Source organism: Sebastes fasciatus, chromosome 13, assembly GCF_043250625.1.
Source record: "Sebastes fasciatus isolate fSebFas1 chromosome 13, fSebFas1.pri, whole genome shotgun sequence".
NCBI lineage: Eukaryota > Metazoa > Chordata > Actinopteri > Perciformes > Sebastidae > Sebastes > Sebastes fasciatus.
Genome location: NC_133807.1, coordinates 11,655,174 through 11,671,239, shown reverse-complemented (window position 1 = coordinate 11,671,239; position 16,066 = coordinate 11,655,174). Strand labels below are relative to the sequence as shown.

At 45.4% G+C, this 16,066-nt stretch overlaps 1 protein-coding gene across 3 annotated transcripts in view; it reads right to left on the bottom strand.

The window, feature by feature from the left end:
- Positions 1 to 607: 607 nt before the first annotated feature.
- Positions 608 to 16,066, bottom strand: part of LOC141780301 (trinucleotide repeat-containing gene 6B protein-like) — a 19,795-nt gene continuing 4,336 nt past the window's right edge. The window contains exons 5-22 of one of the 3 annotated variants that reach the window (XM_074655462.1): positions 13,952 to 15,973; positions 13,106 to 13,921; positions 12,705 to 12,857; positions 12,315 to 12,505; positions 12,086 to 12,148; positions 11,698 to 11,853; positions 11,371 to 11,511; positions 10,236 to 10,436; positions 9,879 to 10,001; positions 7,482 to 7,692; positions 6,356 to 6,508; positions 5,983 to 6,150; positions 5,448 to 5,594; positions 4,471 to 4,563; positions 3,973 to 4,188; positions 3,651 to 3,721; positions 2,757 to 2,896; positions 608 to 2,662 (exon numbers count right to left, since the gene is read on the bottom strand). In XM_074655462.1, coding sequence (XP_074511563.1) covers positions 2,074 to 2,662; positions 2,757 to 2,896; positions 3,651 to 3,721; positions 3,973 to 4,188; positions 4,471 to 4,563; positions 5,448 to 5,594; positions 5,983 to 6,150; positions 6,356 to 6,508; positions 7,482 to 7,692; positions 9,879 to 10,001; positions 10,236 to 10,436; positions 11,371 to 11,511; positions 11,698 to 11,853; positions 12,086 to 12,148; positions 12,315 to 12,505; positions 12,705 to 12,857; positions 13,106 to 13,921; positions 13,952 to 15,973 — 5,654 coding nt within the window. In that variant the 3' untranslated portion in view covers positions 608 to 2,073. Of the gene's footprint in view, positions 2,663 to 2,756; positions 2,897 to 3,650; positions 3,722 to 3,972; positions 4,189 to 4,470; positions 4,564 to 4,674; positions 4,886 to 5,447; positions 5,595 to 5,982; positions 6,151 to 6,355; positions 6,509 to 7,481; positions 7,693 to 9,878; positions 10,002 to 10,235; positions 10,437 to 11,370; positions 11,512 to 11,697; positions 11,854 to 12,085; positions 12,149 to 12,314; positions 12,506 to 12,704; positions 12,858 to 13,105; positions 15,974 to 16,066 lie in introns of those variants that run through there. The other 2 variants (XM_074655461.1, XR_012596611.1) reach the window with 2 other exon arrangements.

Genomic DNA, 16,066 nt, shown 5'->3' with positions numbered 1-16,066 from the left:
AATGTACGACATTCAACCACTGAAAAATGTGGTTATGTTCAGTTATCAGCACATATTTAAGAATGGTGCCGTCACATAATGTCAGGAAATCCTTTAAAGTCAGGCTTAAATCTATGGGAAAAAAAATTGTGGTCTATAATACCGTTTTTGTTGGCAACATTATGTCTATTTACCCACAAGGAAACCCCATTATTGCATCAGAGAAGGTAACTTATTTCATACGGTGAGCAGTGGCTTACTGTAGGATGACGTGGGTCTTAAATAGGATTGGTCTGTGGATGGCAATGAGAGGGCGACAGATGGACACACTGGCTTGTTTTTCTGTGGCCACGTCTATGAACAGCCTTTACGCCTTTCCCTTTATGTAAATTCTGTCATACTCATCATTGTAACATGCACAAAGCATTGTTTTTCATTGTTAACATACTGTGCAGTGCCTAGTGTTCACATTATAACAGCTGCTGATACACTGTGTGATCACCAGAGGCTTCAACAGAGGAACAGAAAAAGGGAAGTTTAACATAGAAGGTACTCAACACAAAAACAAGTACTTTAAACTAGCATCCAGAAACCTAAATTCACACACAAAAATGACCACTAAGACAAATTTAGAAGCCAATACTTTCATCTTTATTAATCTTGTTCTCATTTGTTTAAATAAATTTTTCCTTTGTAAAATCTCATAACGAAAACACTGAACAGGAGTGTTAAAGCCTGTCTTAATTTAAAACGAATACACAACAGAACATTAAAAACGTACGGTAACTCTTACTCTGCATCTGTAAACAACCCGGCCCACCCCTCCCTCCCACTCCACACAGTTTGATAAGATTTGGCATGTCCATTTACTCAACGCATATGCCTTCAGCTCTTTGTGTCATTAAAATGTTCTTTTTTATTATTGCAGGTCGGACAATAAAAAAGACAAGTCTGCTAAAAAAAACCAAAAAAACAACTTCAAATGAGAAAAAAAAAGCATTAGTGCCAATATTTCTTAACACAGTCAGCAGTATACCGAATGCACTCAAAACATTTTTGTATAGACCTTCTGTATAGTAAGCAGCCTTGCCCACATTATGACAGGCAGTAACATGCACACACACATTATCCTCACATTCACACACACACGCGCACACAACAACTGTGGTGGTTTAATCCACTTACTTGGTCTCAGTTTCACTCATACTCATGTCCATATAGTGTGTATGACACTGCTGCGCACAGTGTCGACACATGGAGAAATGCAACATAGCCTCAAACTGCCAGCAATTTAACATTTATCACTGCAACAGTAACAAACATGTTCAAGAGAGAATAACAGAGAAAAGAGTGCGTGAGATACAACAGTAGGAGGTCAGCATTTTGAAAACAGAACAATGACATTTTTCAATATTTTTCACTGTTCAAAAAATTAAAACCATACATACAAACGAACAGAAAAAAAACAAACTTAACATACACAGTAAGATACAGTTCTGTTTTCAATCAGAGCTGTTTGCATGTGTTTGGATTCGGTCTCCCGTTTTTTTTAAGGGGACGTGAATACAAACTGCACTTGAACCTCACATCATGTAGTAGTTTTTAAGTTCTCTTATACGATGAAGGTAATGCTGTTTACAGTGCCCATCTGTCTGAAGGCTTGTCTGTATTTGGTGTGTGCATGTGTATGTAAATCTGTTGAAAAGTCCCCTATTTTACTAAGCACATTGCAATCCAGTCAAGTCTTTGAGACCAACTGACTTTTCATTCTTTTTCAGGTTTCAAGTCTAAGCAGTTGAAATCTTCATCTGTGGAAAAAGGCTGTATACACATCTAACAGTCCCTGCATTTGTTTATATAATAGCTTAAGTCTGGCCACGAGAATGTGTGTAAGCATGTCTCACATTTCTGCTTGATGTGTGTGCACATTAATATGCATGTATATGTGTGTATACGTGTATTACATAAATATGCATACCATGTAAATGTATTTGTGTGTGTGTGTGTGTGTGTGTGCTATAGTAAGTACATATGTATCCCAGTGTATTTTGTATCAGTGTGTCCAAACCTACACATACAAATGGAGGGGGCTGGTCAGATGGAATCAGCTCCTCCCCCCAGCAGGTCGCCAGGCAACAATGCGGCAGGGCTGTCCATTTGGTGCCTTTCCTCCATTTGCGGTGCTCCCCACAGGCTGCTGCCGGGGTACCCCGCAGTCATGCCGCCCCAAAGCCCAGACCTCCCAGAGTCTACCCCCCCGACACCTCCTCCCTCCCCTGCCCCGTTGGTGCTCCACTGGGAAAATATCCCCAGCCCGGGTCCTTGGGCTGAGGGGGCTTCTGAAGAACTGCCTGTACCATCGAGACTCTGCCAGGAGGAGCCAGAGGACCTCACACCGCCAAGGGCCGCTGCTCCACTTTCCCCTCCTCCTCCTCCACCACCACCACCACCATTTCCGTTTCCACCTGAAGTTGTGCCCGCTGCTGCCCGCTCATTCCCCGGGGAGCTCCCTCCACTGCTGGCCACAGCTGTGCCCGTTCCAGATGAACCCTGCGTCCCACCGGCTGCTGGCCCTCCTGAGCTGGCCCCCTCTGCCCCTCCGGCCTGGGAATGTGCAAAATAGCGAGCAACTTCGTCCTCACTCACAAACTCCGCCAGGATTGTGGTGTTGCCCAGAACACACCTGAGAGGGATTTACAAGACGAGGCACTTTAGATCGACATTTTCAACGTTAAGTGTGTGTGTGTGTGTATTAGTGAGGTTACAGGTTAACCTACATGTGCAGTGCACCCTGGGCCTTGGCTGCTTCCTGCCGGCTGCTGTAGCGAATCAGAGCGCTGCCCTGGGTCAGGCCGAGGTGGAAGGTCAGCAGGGGGCCATGCTGCATGCAGATAGTCCTCAGCGTGGAGCCATCAATCTACGGGGAAAAAAGAAAAAAATGTAAAAGATTGTGTGTGTGATGTGACAACGATCAATTATAGGGACAGGGAAAGGTCAGGGAATCTAGGAGGTTACACAACAGAACCATGTATTAATAAATAATACAGTGATACTGTACACTCTGGCTTTATCAGTCTGTAACACTTACAGTGAGATAGACAAGTTGTGCAAGCCTGTGCACATAAGCAGCGAGTTAGGCCAAATGGATTATTGTAAAATCTATAAGAATGAAACAAAAACTTTGTCTAGACTTACATTTTAATTCATATGCTTTCCCAGAGCAGTGTCATGCAAGTGTCATTTGTGTAAGCCCTAATTGATTAAATGGCTCATCCAACTTCACAATCCAATTACAGCTGGGTCACGCATCATTCCGCCTCATTTGCATAAGACAGACTGAAGGGGAATACAGATGAATGAGCGCAGTGACTTAACGTGTTTGAATTCAAACCCTGACCAGTCTGTCTGGCACAGCTGTTTTACCGTATAGCCATGAACAACTCTGTTGTGATGAAGGGTTGTGAGAACATTTTGATTCTACATTGCTTGCATGTCACACTCCTGTCACATCTTTTCCTCATCCTTCTGCACTATCAGCAGGCTTACAGGTGGCGACATTGTTTATGTTTTAAATTTGTCCCTTTTGCTAAGAAATCTCTGAAAATAGTATCATTTAGTTTATAATTTACTTCTGAGGATTTCCATTTCTCTCAGGCTCTGCCACTCCTTACCTGGGGTGTCAGGTTGCTCAGCAGCAGCCAGCAGCTGCCTCTGGAGGCAACGCCATCGCTCCAAGCTGAGCCTGTAAGGGAAAAAGAAAAGAAGAGAAGAGACAAACAGTAAAGAGGATGTCATAGTTGATGACAAACACATTGAATATGCTGAAGATTACCTTATTTAGAAAAAGACAAACTTTAATGCTAGGTTTCATGATACTATAGTAAGACCCGAGTCTTCATATCACTGTCAATAAGAGCTTCCTCTATATGTTGTAACATTAAGTCATGAGTTGACAATGGTTATGTAATAATCTAAATCTTTTCAGTACAGTACCTGGCCCAAATCTTGACTCTTGATTAATCCCGCCCCCTCCCCAGCTCCGGGCCAACCGCGGGCCTCCGCTACCCCAAGGGGAGGGCGAGGCCTGCTTCTGATTGGTTAAGCCAGGAGGGGGGCGTGGCAGCTGTGAGCTGTTGCGATTGGTCTTCCACAACTTGTTTTGTCCGATGGGCTCTGGGGGCCAGCTGGGCTTGTACTCAGAGTACTTTCCTGAGGAGGAAATGGGGAGGTGGGAGAAAGAGGGGGAAAATGAGTTTTGACAAACAGACCACAGAAATGGGAGTGGAGAGGACGCAGTACAGCAATCTCCTTTGGCATCTTTGTGGAACGAGCATTAACTTGTACGCCAGCAAAATACAGTGCAAACACAATTATAGTAACAGAAACAAAGACATTGAAAAGCAAATAACAACTGAGCTAATGAGATGAAGGAGATTCAAAAGTCTACATGCAAAAGGAAATAAAGAATATATATAAAATCAAAACATGTACCTGTGCTGTGTGCATTGCTGAGGGGACTGTCTGAGGCACTGTAGGGCCAGGCACCAGGTGAAGGCAGCGAGGTGTTGAGGGAGGGGTTTGGCCCTACAAAACATTACAAGGTTATCTGAAAGTAACACATCCTGTGATAAACAAGACAGGGCAGCCGTAGCACTGTTCGACAGCAGATGGAGCCTGTGAGTAATACTGTCAAACCTTTGCCCTTAAGGCCCTGACACACCAAGCCGATGGTCGGCCGTCGACCAGTTTGGGGCTGTTGGTGAGCGTCTGTTGGCCTAGTTGTTGCGGTGTGTTCCACACTGTTGGCTCTAGTCTGCCCATGTCAGAGTTTGTTTTGGCCGGTTCAGCATGTTGATTCGGTGGCGGAGCTCGTCAGTGAGAGAAATTGCTCTGATTGGCTGTTCAGCTTAAGGGAATCAGTGCACGAGAAGAGAAACGGAAGTGAGGAAAGCAAGCCAGCGAATTAAGTCAAGAGGGCACACACAGAAGGCTCTTTCCCATTTTTCATCTTCATCTCATCTGATCATTCCAATACACGGATATTCTCACAGTGACATGGCCATCTGGAATAAAACTAAGTGGTGAGTGAGAGTGGTGTGAAAATGGTCGGTATACGCCGCTTTGATGAACGTATCATAACAACGGCTTGTATATCCGATGTCCTCGGTCTTCCGGTTTCCCTTTTTGAATGACAAATACAGACTACCGCCACCTGCTTGTGTGGAGAGTCATTTCCTCTCACGCAGGTGCAGAAAGTACGTGCTAATTGGTCGTTGGTTGTAGTCTTTGCGGTGTGTTCAACTGCAACTTTTTGGCCAAGACAAAGGCGACGTGAGGCGACTCAACGGTCGGCCTTCATCGCCGCTAGTTCTTTGATGTCGGGTTGGTGTGTCTGGGCCTTTAGACTTTCTGTCAATAAATGGCACTGAAGCATGCTTTCAAAATATTGGGCACGTTCAGTCAGATACCTATGTTGTCTCGCAGTAACTGGTGGTCAGAGTCGTTGAGGCTCGGGGGTCCTGGGGAGCCAAGAACACTACCAGGGGTCATGTAGGGGTCAGACTCTGGGTCTCCACTGCTCTGGATTCCCTTCCAGGGTACACCGGGCTGGAACTCTGTCATTAGAGAACAGAAAACATATTGAAATTATATGCTATATTGTTATTTTGGTTGCGGATTTGTTTATTTGGGGACAATTTGACTAAGATTCCTTTCATCTTTAACCTAACATTTGTACATATTGGGTGGCAATAGAATTAGAAGCAAATAAATGTAATTAGTTTGTTCTTTTCTTTAGCATGGCATTAAATGAAAACAATAGCTTCTGAGATGGAGAAGTTTTGAGTCAGTATGCATACACACACACACTGACACCTGTCTAATAAACATACAGCTTCCTGCATATTTGAGCCTGACTTGACATTCAAGTTTCTACTGTCTACTCCTTCTCTGATCCTAATTCATCGTCCTTTGGGAACATGCAGCAGAGAAAGACGTATTTACCTGGAGGCCAGCTGGATGTGGCAGGTTTGTTCCCCATTTTACTCCCAGGGGTTCGGTGCCAGTTGTCTGCAGAGCCTTGAGGGGGAATCCCCAAACCATCACTGCCCAGCATTTCATACTGGGAGTAAGGGGATCCTCCTCTCACCTTTATAGCACTGGGTAAAGGGCCTTGGGAACGGCACACAAGAGGGAAATAAGGTCAAACAGACTGACGTGAACAAATGAATCGCAGTGGTTCATTCAGATACACTGTGAATGAAGGTGATTACCAAAACAGTAAAGACCAGATTGACAACAGCCTGGGAGGTGTGCTTTCCCTAAGTGTGAATTTTGCCTTTGCAAAAATCATGTTATGAATCATCTGTAAACCTACCATTCTTGTGAAGGGTTGTGTCAGGGGGAGATGGAGCTGGGGAGTGTCCCTCCATCATCCATTTGAAGCGGGATTGCTGTCCTCCTGTGTCCTTCATCCCTCCCATCATAGGACCGAGCTCCAGTCCTGACAGGTTACCACCAGGGGCAAGTCCTGACAATCAGGAAAAAAAACACAAACATTCATGAGCACATTACAGTCAACTGATGTTCAATACAATACAGACTTTGGCTGAGCTGGCAAGTATATTTCTTCCCTAAGTTTGTGTTCAGTATCACTGGGATTGCACCAAGTACTAAAGACTAGGAGCCGTTTAAAATGGAGAACCGTTGTTTTAGCAACAATGATTACAAAGGTAATAGAGATGGGCATTTAAAGCAAAAATACCAGGGCTGACAGTCGATTAAAATATTTAATTGCATGATTGTCCATAGTTAATTGTGATTAATCGCACATCTTTTTATCTGTTCAACATGTACCTTAAAAGGGGGATTTGTCAAGTATTTAATAGTCTTATCAACATGGAAGTGGACAAATATGCTGCTTGATACAAATGTTTGTATATATGTATTATTGGAAATCAATTAACAACACAAAACAATGACAACTATTGTCCAGAAACCCTCACAGGTACTGCATTGAGCATAACAAACACGCTCAAATCATAACAAACTCAAGCCCAACAGGCAACAACAGCTGTCAGTGTGTCAGTGTGCTGACTTGACTATGACTTGCCCCAAACTGCATGTGATTATCATAAAGTGGGCATGTCTGTAAAGGGGAGACTCGTTGCTACCCATAGAACCCATTTTCATTCACATATCTTGAGGTCAGAGGTCAAGGGACCCCTTTAAAAATGGCCATGTCAGTTTTTCCTCGCCAAAATTTAGCGCAAGTTTGGAGCGTTATTTAGCCTCCTGCCACCAATCAGACACACCAGTGATAGGATACTGGCCTGATTTGCTGACTTCATGTACCCTAAGGTAGGTTCTAAAATGATATTTTGTACCACTAAAACATAAAACTTCAAACCTAGTTTTATTGTTATAGTTATAGTTAGTTACCTATACCACTGACTGCATCACATCTAACCAATGGAGTCTAACAATTTGCCTGTTGGACTCACCAGAGTACATCCCTTGTGTTTTGGCATGAAGGTCTGATAAGGGCCCCCCCATTCCAGGATGTGGAAGGGGGTCTACCATGGGCTGTTTGGATAGGCCTCCTCCCGGGTGAGAGGGGGACAGTTTGGAGCTCCCTCCTCCTGCTGCTGCTCCTCCAACTCCACCCTGCTGATGCTGTCTCTGCTGCTGCAGAATAGCCATTATCCTTGCCAGCTGAGGAGGACAAGATTCAAGAAAATAAATCACCATCAGAATAACTTTATGGCCAAAATGATAATCAGGATTATTTTGATCAATATTGAGATCACGATTATTCATACATTTTAGGGACAAAATATTTTATTGCAATTTCCCATTTAAATCCCGCTTTCACTTTAATGTTGTGCTACATTTCAACCGTCAAAAACTCTAAATGCTATCCTTTAACTTTGTTATTGTCATCTATAGTGGTTATTTGCATAGAAACACACAATTCCAATGATTAGGAAATAAATTATTGTACTTTTATTCAAATATTTGCTTTGATTAAAAAAAAAAAAATCTTGTCATTAGTTCTAATCATATCTTATAATTGCTTAGAGCTGGTGCTGGGAAGTTAAACAGGTCATAGCTCTCGCTCCATTATCTATTTTATATCCCTGTGAAAACATCTCCTTCAAACAACTGGATTTATTCAAGTTTCTCGCCAAAAACAACATTTTACAAGAACGCATCATGATAGCGTAGAATTTACCATCACCCAATACTAATTTTTACTGAGCAGAGCTTGAATGCATCATAATGTGCTCCGTGCTGTCGGCAGACGAGCCGGTCACTGTGATTACTCTGAGCAGCACCATGGGGATGAATTACAATAGAAGTGTCTGTTTAAGTTAGTTGTTCCAAATGTTTTTAAAGGTCGCTCCTCCATGGATTATTTTGGACTTGTAGTTGTGACAAATTGCAGCTTTATGTCTTCTTCACTCACACTGAAAAACTTCCACACCGACGACATGTTGTGCGTGCGACGTTACTGACTGTGCCGCTGTGTGCCGACGTATAACCATCATGTGGCAGTTGCAAGCGTGTGTGCGATCGGCAAAAACTCTGATATACGAGGCTGCTGAAAACCGGCCGGCTTCGGTCGGCTGCTGATTGACAGTGTATCTCTAGCTGTAAGTTTAGGAAGCGCTTGATTTATGCAGCAGAGTAATGTATGAGCAGAGCATTTTAAACGTCAATATCGTAGTCGATCATTTTCATTTAATTGTGGGAAGCCCAAATCGTGATTGCGATTAATATTCGATTAATTGTGCAGCCCTACTCCAAAGAACAGTTTTTTGCAGCAGAAGCCCTAATGGTATGGTATAGAATATGTACTTTTTAAAAAAAAATGACTTGCTCCCGCACACTTCATCACATATCCATTGCATCGATATGTGATGATGTCACTTCCGCAACCAATAGGGATGGCAGACACTTCCAATCATCCAATCACATTGATTTGGTGGTGTTTAAAAGAACACACACCACCATTTTATCTACTCCCAGCACCACAAACAATTTTGAGACTGTGCATGTTTTCCTCTCCTTGATGGTATAGAACAGGGGTGCCCAATACGTCGATCGCGATCTACTGGTCGATCGCAAAGGTAGTGTGGGTAGATCGCATGGCATTAAAAAAAAAAAAAAAAAAAAAAAAAATAGACGTCAGCCTATCAGAGCAGATTGAGAACTGTCTGTCAGAGTTTGACAGACGCTTTCAAGACTTTGTTTAACTGGAGCCAGTCGCTACATTCATGTGCTACCCTTTTCGGGAAGATGCTGAGGCTGATTCACTTGCATCAAAAATTGCAACACTGTTTCACCTGAACTCATCTGGCGTGGAGGATGAGATTTTGACACTACAAGCTGACATTCAGCTTAAGTCCAGGGCTCATGGACAGTTCTGGAACTTACTCACAGAGGAAAAGTACCCCAACATGAGGAAATGTGCTACCTCCTTGACTGCATTATTCGGCTCCACTTATTTATGCGAGTCAGCCTTTTCCCACATGAAGATTATTAAGTCCAAATACCGTTCCACCTTGACTGATGATCATTTGGAAGTGTGCTTGAGGCTGGCTATCAGCAGCTACTGTCCGGACTATGCATCCCTGGCTGATTCCATTCAGTGCAAGTCATCAGAGTAAGGTAATGACAAAAAATGTACAGAGTTATATTGTACAATATGGGTTCATGCAGTTATGCAAGGTACACCAACATATATTGTACATATAAAGAATACTCAATATATTTATAAATAAATATATGTTTTGCATTTTTATAGTAGGTAGATCATTTTGACTTGGTCATTTTATAAGTAGCTCGTATGCTGAAAAAGTGTGTGCACCCCTGGTATAGAATATGATCATGATCACCTGCTGTGGGTCTGGCTGCTGCCTGACAGGCTGAGGCTGAGGCTGAGGGAACTTCCTCTGGTTCTGCAGGAGCTGCTGTTGCTGCTGCTGCTGTTGCTGCTGCTGGAGCAGGAGCTGACAAGCCTGTGGGTTGGTGGGCAGAAATGGTCAGAGAAGGAGGTAAACAAAGAATACAGAGGCTAGTGGTCACATACAGACAATCTGAGTATGTCATTAGGAAATGGGTTTATTACAAGTCACCATGTATTTTAAGATAAATCAATAAAGAGTTAAACAAAGTCAGACTGTTGTACAAAACGGTGAAATATGTATTTCAATGTGATGAATCAATCAACAATCAACCATTCAGTCACGTACCAGATGGAACTGCTGCATGTGGGGGTAAATGTTGCTGAGCATTGCTAGCTGCTGCGGGGAAATCTGAGGAGGGAACACTCCTCCACTAACACCGCCGACCCCTCCGACACTTCCAACGCCACCGACACCTCCTACTCCTCCAACCACTCCACCCACACTGCCACTGGGAGAGGGCATCTGCTTCAGCATAGGACCCGGCACCTGCACGTCACAGGAATTTATTTATATACGGTTGTTGTTACAGACACTTGATAAGAGTAATATGAGAAACGGGGACAATCCATTCTATACAAATTTATATTCACAGTTAATTAAAAAAATGTTCTTGCACACCATAAAGTCTTAGTGACAGGTGCATAGGATCAAAAACTATTGATAAAGGAGAAAGAATGCCACCCACTGTCCAGCCTTGGCAGAGATGAGGGCTCTGTACATTAAGGGTGTTCTCATTAAGATATATTTCTCTTGTTGTTTTTCCTCGTTGATATGAATGATTTGAGTATTGTGCCTATTGTTTTTTTTTTTTTCATTTTTAGAGTTCCGTTAGTGTCTTTTTTTCTACTTTTTTAAGACTATAGAAACTTTTCCCCCTTAATGAAATTAGGGGTTGATTTTTGTATTGATCAGAAATTTGTATGTCCATAGACTAGAAAACAATTTTGAAGTCAAGGCTTCAAGTTGCAACAAGTGTGGGCCTGCATTACTGTCTCAGGCCAGATGAATTAGACAACTAATGTGTCATATCCTGTTTGGCAATTTTACAAAATGCCTGATAAACAGAGAACTGAGGACTGCTGGGAAAATAAAACAATTAAATAAACAGTTAATATACAGTACACATGGAAATAAAAAAGAATGAAGTAGATTATTTCATAATGTCTAAACATTTTGTTAAGAGTCTTTTAAAAGTTACCCTCTGAAAGCCACAGGTTTGTGGCTATGCTATTCATTGCCAGACCACAAAGCTATCGGGCAGCATTATGGGCATTATTCAATTAGTAGTGAAAGTCATACACTACCAACCAACACTTTTGCTCATGTGAAGTCAACATTGGCAGGACTCAGGAGACCCTCCCTCACTCTCTCCTTAATTCATTATAACTAATAGTAACATCAGAGACAGAAGACAACAGACCTGAGCAGACAGGAACGGAGGAGGCACTTGAGCACGTAAACCCTGGGAGGGGTTCATTGGATGCATGCCAGGCTGGTGCATCCCTCGAGGCTGAGGCATCCCTCCGCCGCCGCTGCCAACAAACACCCCGTGGCCACCCATCTGGAGTACAATGGAAACCACACAACAATATCAATGGATTTGTAATGTGTGTAATGTTTCTTCACCTAAGTCCTCTGGTTAGCACAATGTAGCAGATATTGTTGACATAAAAGATGACACTATAATACAAAATGGTAGGTCTGTAAAATAACTTGTAAAATACTCGCTGGCACTACAGACTCGTACCTTTTCACCGTAGGGCCCCATGTCAACGGGACCCATGTCTTTGGAACTAGGCATGCGGTAACCTCCACCTCTTCCTCCCCTCCGCATCTCTCCGTTATAGTCAGTTATTCCTCTCTTGTCTCCTTCCATCTTTTTGTCAAGACTTGGGTCATCACCCTAAGAAACAACAGTCATGAAGACATTCGTTCATAGGACCGTAACGGAGGCCTCACTGATAATCCATCCATCATAATAGCATTATCAATATGGGTGACAAGTTTTGATTAAGTATCTTTAGGAAAAACAGCAATGTGACAAGACATTAAAGTAAAACATCAATAACACATTACAATTGCTGTTTCCAATAGCTAGAAATATTAAGATTATCATTAGTGGATTAACATCTTACCAGAAGACCCATGTTTGAAAACTGGCGTGACACTGGGTTCATCCAGCTGTCCCCTCCTCCACTCTTTAGGAAAGAAATTCAAACATTACTCTCCGTCAAAAAAGGAAATTAAAAAACAAATGAGGAAAGTTACTCAACAAAATGTGAACTTAAATGTGTCTTGATGCAATGAACCAAGAGAGGCCATATAAGTTTGTTCCTGTGTGTCCTAGAACCTCCTTTTCCCTACCTTGATGTTGCCTCTCTTTCCTCCATGAGTCTGACCCCAGCCTCCAGAGTTGAAGGAGGAGCTGTTACCCTGGGAGCCAGCGCTGTTCCAGACTCCGCCACTGCCATCATCTTCCTCATCCCAGCTGGGGTGACGGGAGGCTGCGACAGAGCCCTCTCCCTTCCCACCCCAGCTCTCCATCGACTTAGTGCCTGCAGCAAAATCAAAACAGATAGTGTCATGTCATTTCCCTAGATTTCCCTCTGTTGGGAAATGCTGAAGACCTTTCAAATTTAGAGATGTGTAATGTTGCTGGATTTGAGCATCTCCAAATGATAGTGAGCGTAAACAACTCTGCTCTCAGATATTATAATAGTTTAAATTATACACATTCTTTTTTTCTCTTCTTACCAGATTTACCAGGGTTGGATGAAGGGTTCCCCCAGCCAGGAGCTTTGCTGGGTTCCTCTGGATCACCCCAACCTGATGCTGCCTCTGACGACTGGCCCCAAGTAGTTGTACCATTATCCACAGATTGTGCACCTCCTCCCCACATGCCTGGACCTGGAGATTGATGAAATTGAACACACATTTAGAATGTGCTAAAGAAAAATAGCAACATAAACATGTCATTCTGATGACAAGAGTTGGAAAAGTCAACGAGGTGGACATTGCTGTTCCTAACATAAATTGATGGCAGAGTTAAGAAAATTAGCAATACTTTACGAACACTTCAAAAGCTGATGCTCCATCTACTTTGGTTGTGGTTTGTCAAATGCACACTTATTCATAATGGTACAACTTTTGCTTACCCATTGCAGCATTGCCAGGGTTTGCGTCCCTGCTGTGTTGCATCCCCTGCTGCCTTCTTGGTGGTTGCTGGATGGATGGTGGTGGGGCCTGCTGACTGTGGCTTTGGCCAGGCGCAGCATTCTTTTTGTCCCACAAATTCACATTCTTGCTTTTGTAGCGGGTTGGGTCTCCCCAGGCTGAAGTGCCATCGTCGATTTCCATTTTGCGACTGATGGACTGAGGGGAGGGCTCCTCCCAGCCACTGGGCTCCATGGAGTCACCCCCACCCCCGCCCCCACCCCCTCCCCCGCCCCCGCCCCCGCCCCCGGAGATTTGGGGGATTGGGCCGGAGGTCCAGCCCGAACTTTGGTTCTGATTCTTGGATGGTGGACCTCCACCTCCAACATTGGACCGGCTGTTCCACCCTCCTTGAATGGGACCTCCTTGTGGCTGCTGGCCCTGTGATTGGTGCTGCTGTTGATTTGGGGCTTTCATTGGTGCCACTTGGCTGTTTGGTATCTGTGCTGCTGCTGTGTGGGGCTTGGAACTCCCCCAGTCCTGGTGGGATTTGCCTACACCCACATCTCCCCCTCCCCATCCTCCTCGCTGAGATTCATCCAAATGACCCCAGGAGGATCCCTTCTCATCAGAGTTGCTTCCACCTCTTCTTCGCCCATCTCCAGGTGTAGAGTCCCTCTGTCCCCTGTCCCCTCCCCAACCACCTGCCTCCCCTCTTCCAGTCCCCTTCCACCCCCCTGTCCCTTTATCCTCTGGACTATCAGCCCACCCACTACCCTGTTCTCCAAAGTCTCTCCAGTTCCCTCCTCCTCCCCCTCCTCCTCCTCCTCCTCCACCTCCTCCTCCACCTCTGTGATCACCCCATTTTTTTTCTTCAGTCCCCCATCCTTTGCCCTGGTTTTCAGGTGGGAGATCACCCCAGCCTCCAACTGCCTTCCCCTGGCTGCCCTCGATATCTTCTTCTGGCATTCCTGGCTTCCTTATAGTGCTACCAAGCATGTGAGGACCACAGGTGGACTGTGTAGCACCACCATCCCAGCCATCCCTCACCGTTACAGGGCTGCCAACAGATGGATCGTTAGTTATTGAACTGGTGTTAGACGGGTACCCAGGGCCGCGACTAGTGGTAGTGTTCATGGTTGCTGATGAGAATGCAGAGGAAGATGAAGAGCTTCTTTCATTCCTGTTTCTTGCTGCTGCTGCGGTGTCCAGGTCCCAGGCCACATTTTGTCGAATCTGGGTCTGCCCCCAGCCCGTGTTAGACAGAACCCTGGGGTCTAGGTCAGACCGATTGAGCATGCCGAGTAAGGCCACATCAGCATTGGAGGTCTGGTCGGGACATTGTTGTGCAGACGAGGGTCGCTCCTGCTTATTCCCGCTATCACTCCCTCCTCCACCACTTTCAGCTATGGACCCTCCTCCGCTAGAGGACGAGGGTGCTCCACCTGCAGAGCCTTCACCCTGCCCTCCTCCTCCACCCCACTCCCCAACTGCCCCGTCCCCACTTTCTATCCCTTTCTGATTGTCCCAAGCTTTTGTCATAGTTGCAAACTTTGGTGAGGCAGAGTCCTGCAAAACACTGCCACCAATACCTCCACTGCCTCCACTACTGCTGCTGCTCCCATCTCCTCCTCTTCCACTTCCTATTGCTAAGTTACTCGAACTTACACCTCCCGCTGTGCCACCCCACTCTGCTTCTGAACTGCCTCCTTCCCACGCTCCCTGAGATACCGCTGGGGTATTTGAGCTACCATCATTTCCCCTACCCCACCCTGCCTTGTCACCCTGGCTTCCAAAGCCCCACACACTCCCTTCCTGCCCCTGAGCTCCAGTCCCTCCTCCACCCCACCCATCCGAGGCACCCGCACACAGGTCAGAGGACACTGGAGGCATGGATCTCCAAGAAGAAGAGGCAGCAGAGGAAGACGACGAGCCGGAAAGATTACCACTCCCTTCTCCATCTACACCAGCAAGCCCACAGTCCCTCTCATCACCACCTTCTTGATTTGGTCCTGCTCCTCTTGCTCCCCCGCCTGAACCCAACTCTGGCCCTAGGTTTCCTAAGTGCTGCTGCTGTTCTCCACACCTGGCTCCCACAGCTGTCTCAGTGTGCTGCTGATGAAGACCAGTTTGATTCACAGATGAAAGAGAGTGAGTGGTGATGAGCGTGGTGCTGGCAGAGAACGAGGAAGCTGAAGTGATGGACGAGTGTAGTGGAAGGCCGTCGCTAGCCGAAGTTGATGTCCCACCCTGCACCAGGGCGGGCCAGGCGGAGGGGTTCACGCTGGGGTTGAAATTGGCACCAGGGACACTGCTGCTGCTGCCACCCACAGGGCTCTCCTGAGGCCCAGGAAGAAGATGGGAGACTTTGGAATTGTAAAATGCTGTTGATCCTAGCCCTGCCTCCACCTGAGAGGAGGTGGAAGAGCCCCACACGCCGCCACTTGACTGAACACATTCATTAAGCGAGGAAGAGGAGGAAAGAGGAGAAGAACGAGGTGAGGAAGGATTGTCCATGTTCCCTGCTCCTCCTCCTACTGCTCCTCCCTTCTGCTGGATGTTTCTCTCACTCCATGAGGCACTACTGTTGTTGTTGTTACCAGGGCAGTCTTGCTCCTGCACTCCTCCTCCGGCCCCGTCGGAACTCAATTTGGCCCCTCCTAGGATGCTAGGCCAATCCCCCAGGTCCGTCCCATCCACAATCACCTTTCCGCAGCCCTGAGAAGAGGACTGGCTGCCAGAGCCTGCCCCCCATGTGGAATTTGCATAAGTTGAAGTAGTAGTAGTAGAAGAAGACGACAGAGCAGCGACACATAATGACGATGAGGAGGAGTTGGGGGTTGAAGCGGAGGATGAACCCAGGTTGGAATCTATATGGACAAAATTGAGACCAATCATTATTGACAATTTCAGCATTAGCAATACTAACTAATGACTTGCAGAATGTACCATAAACTGTAAAA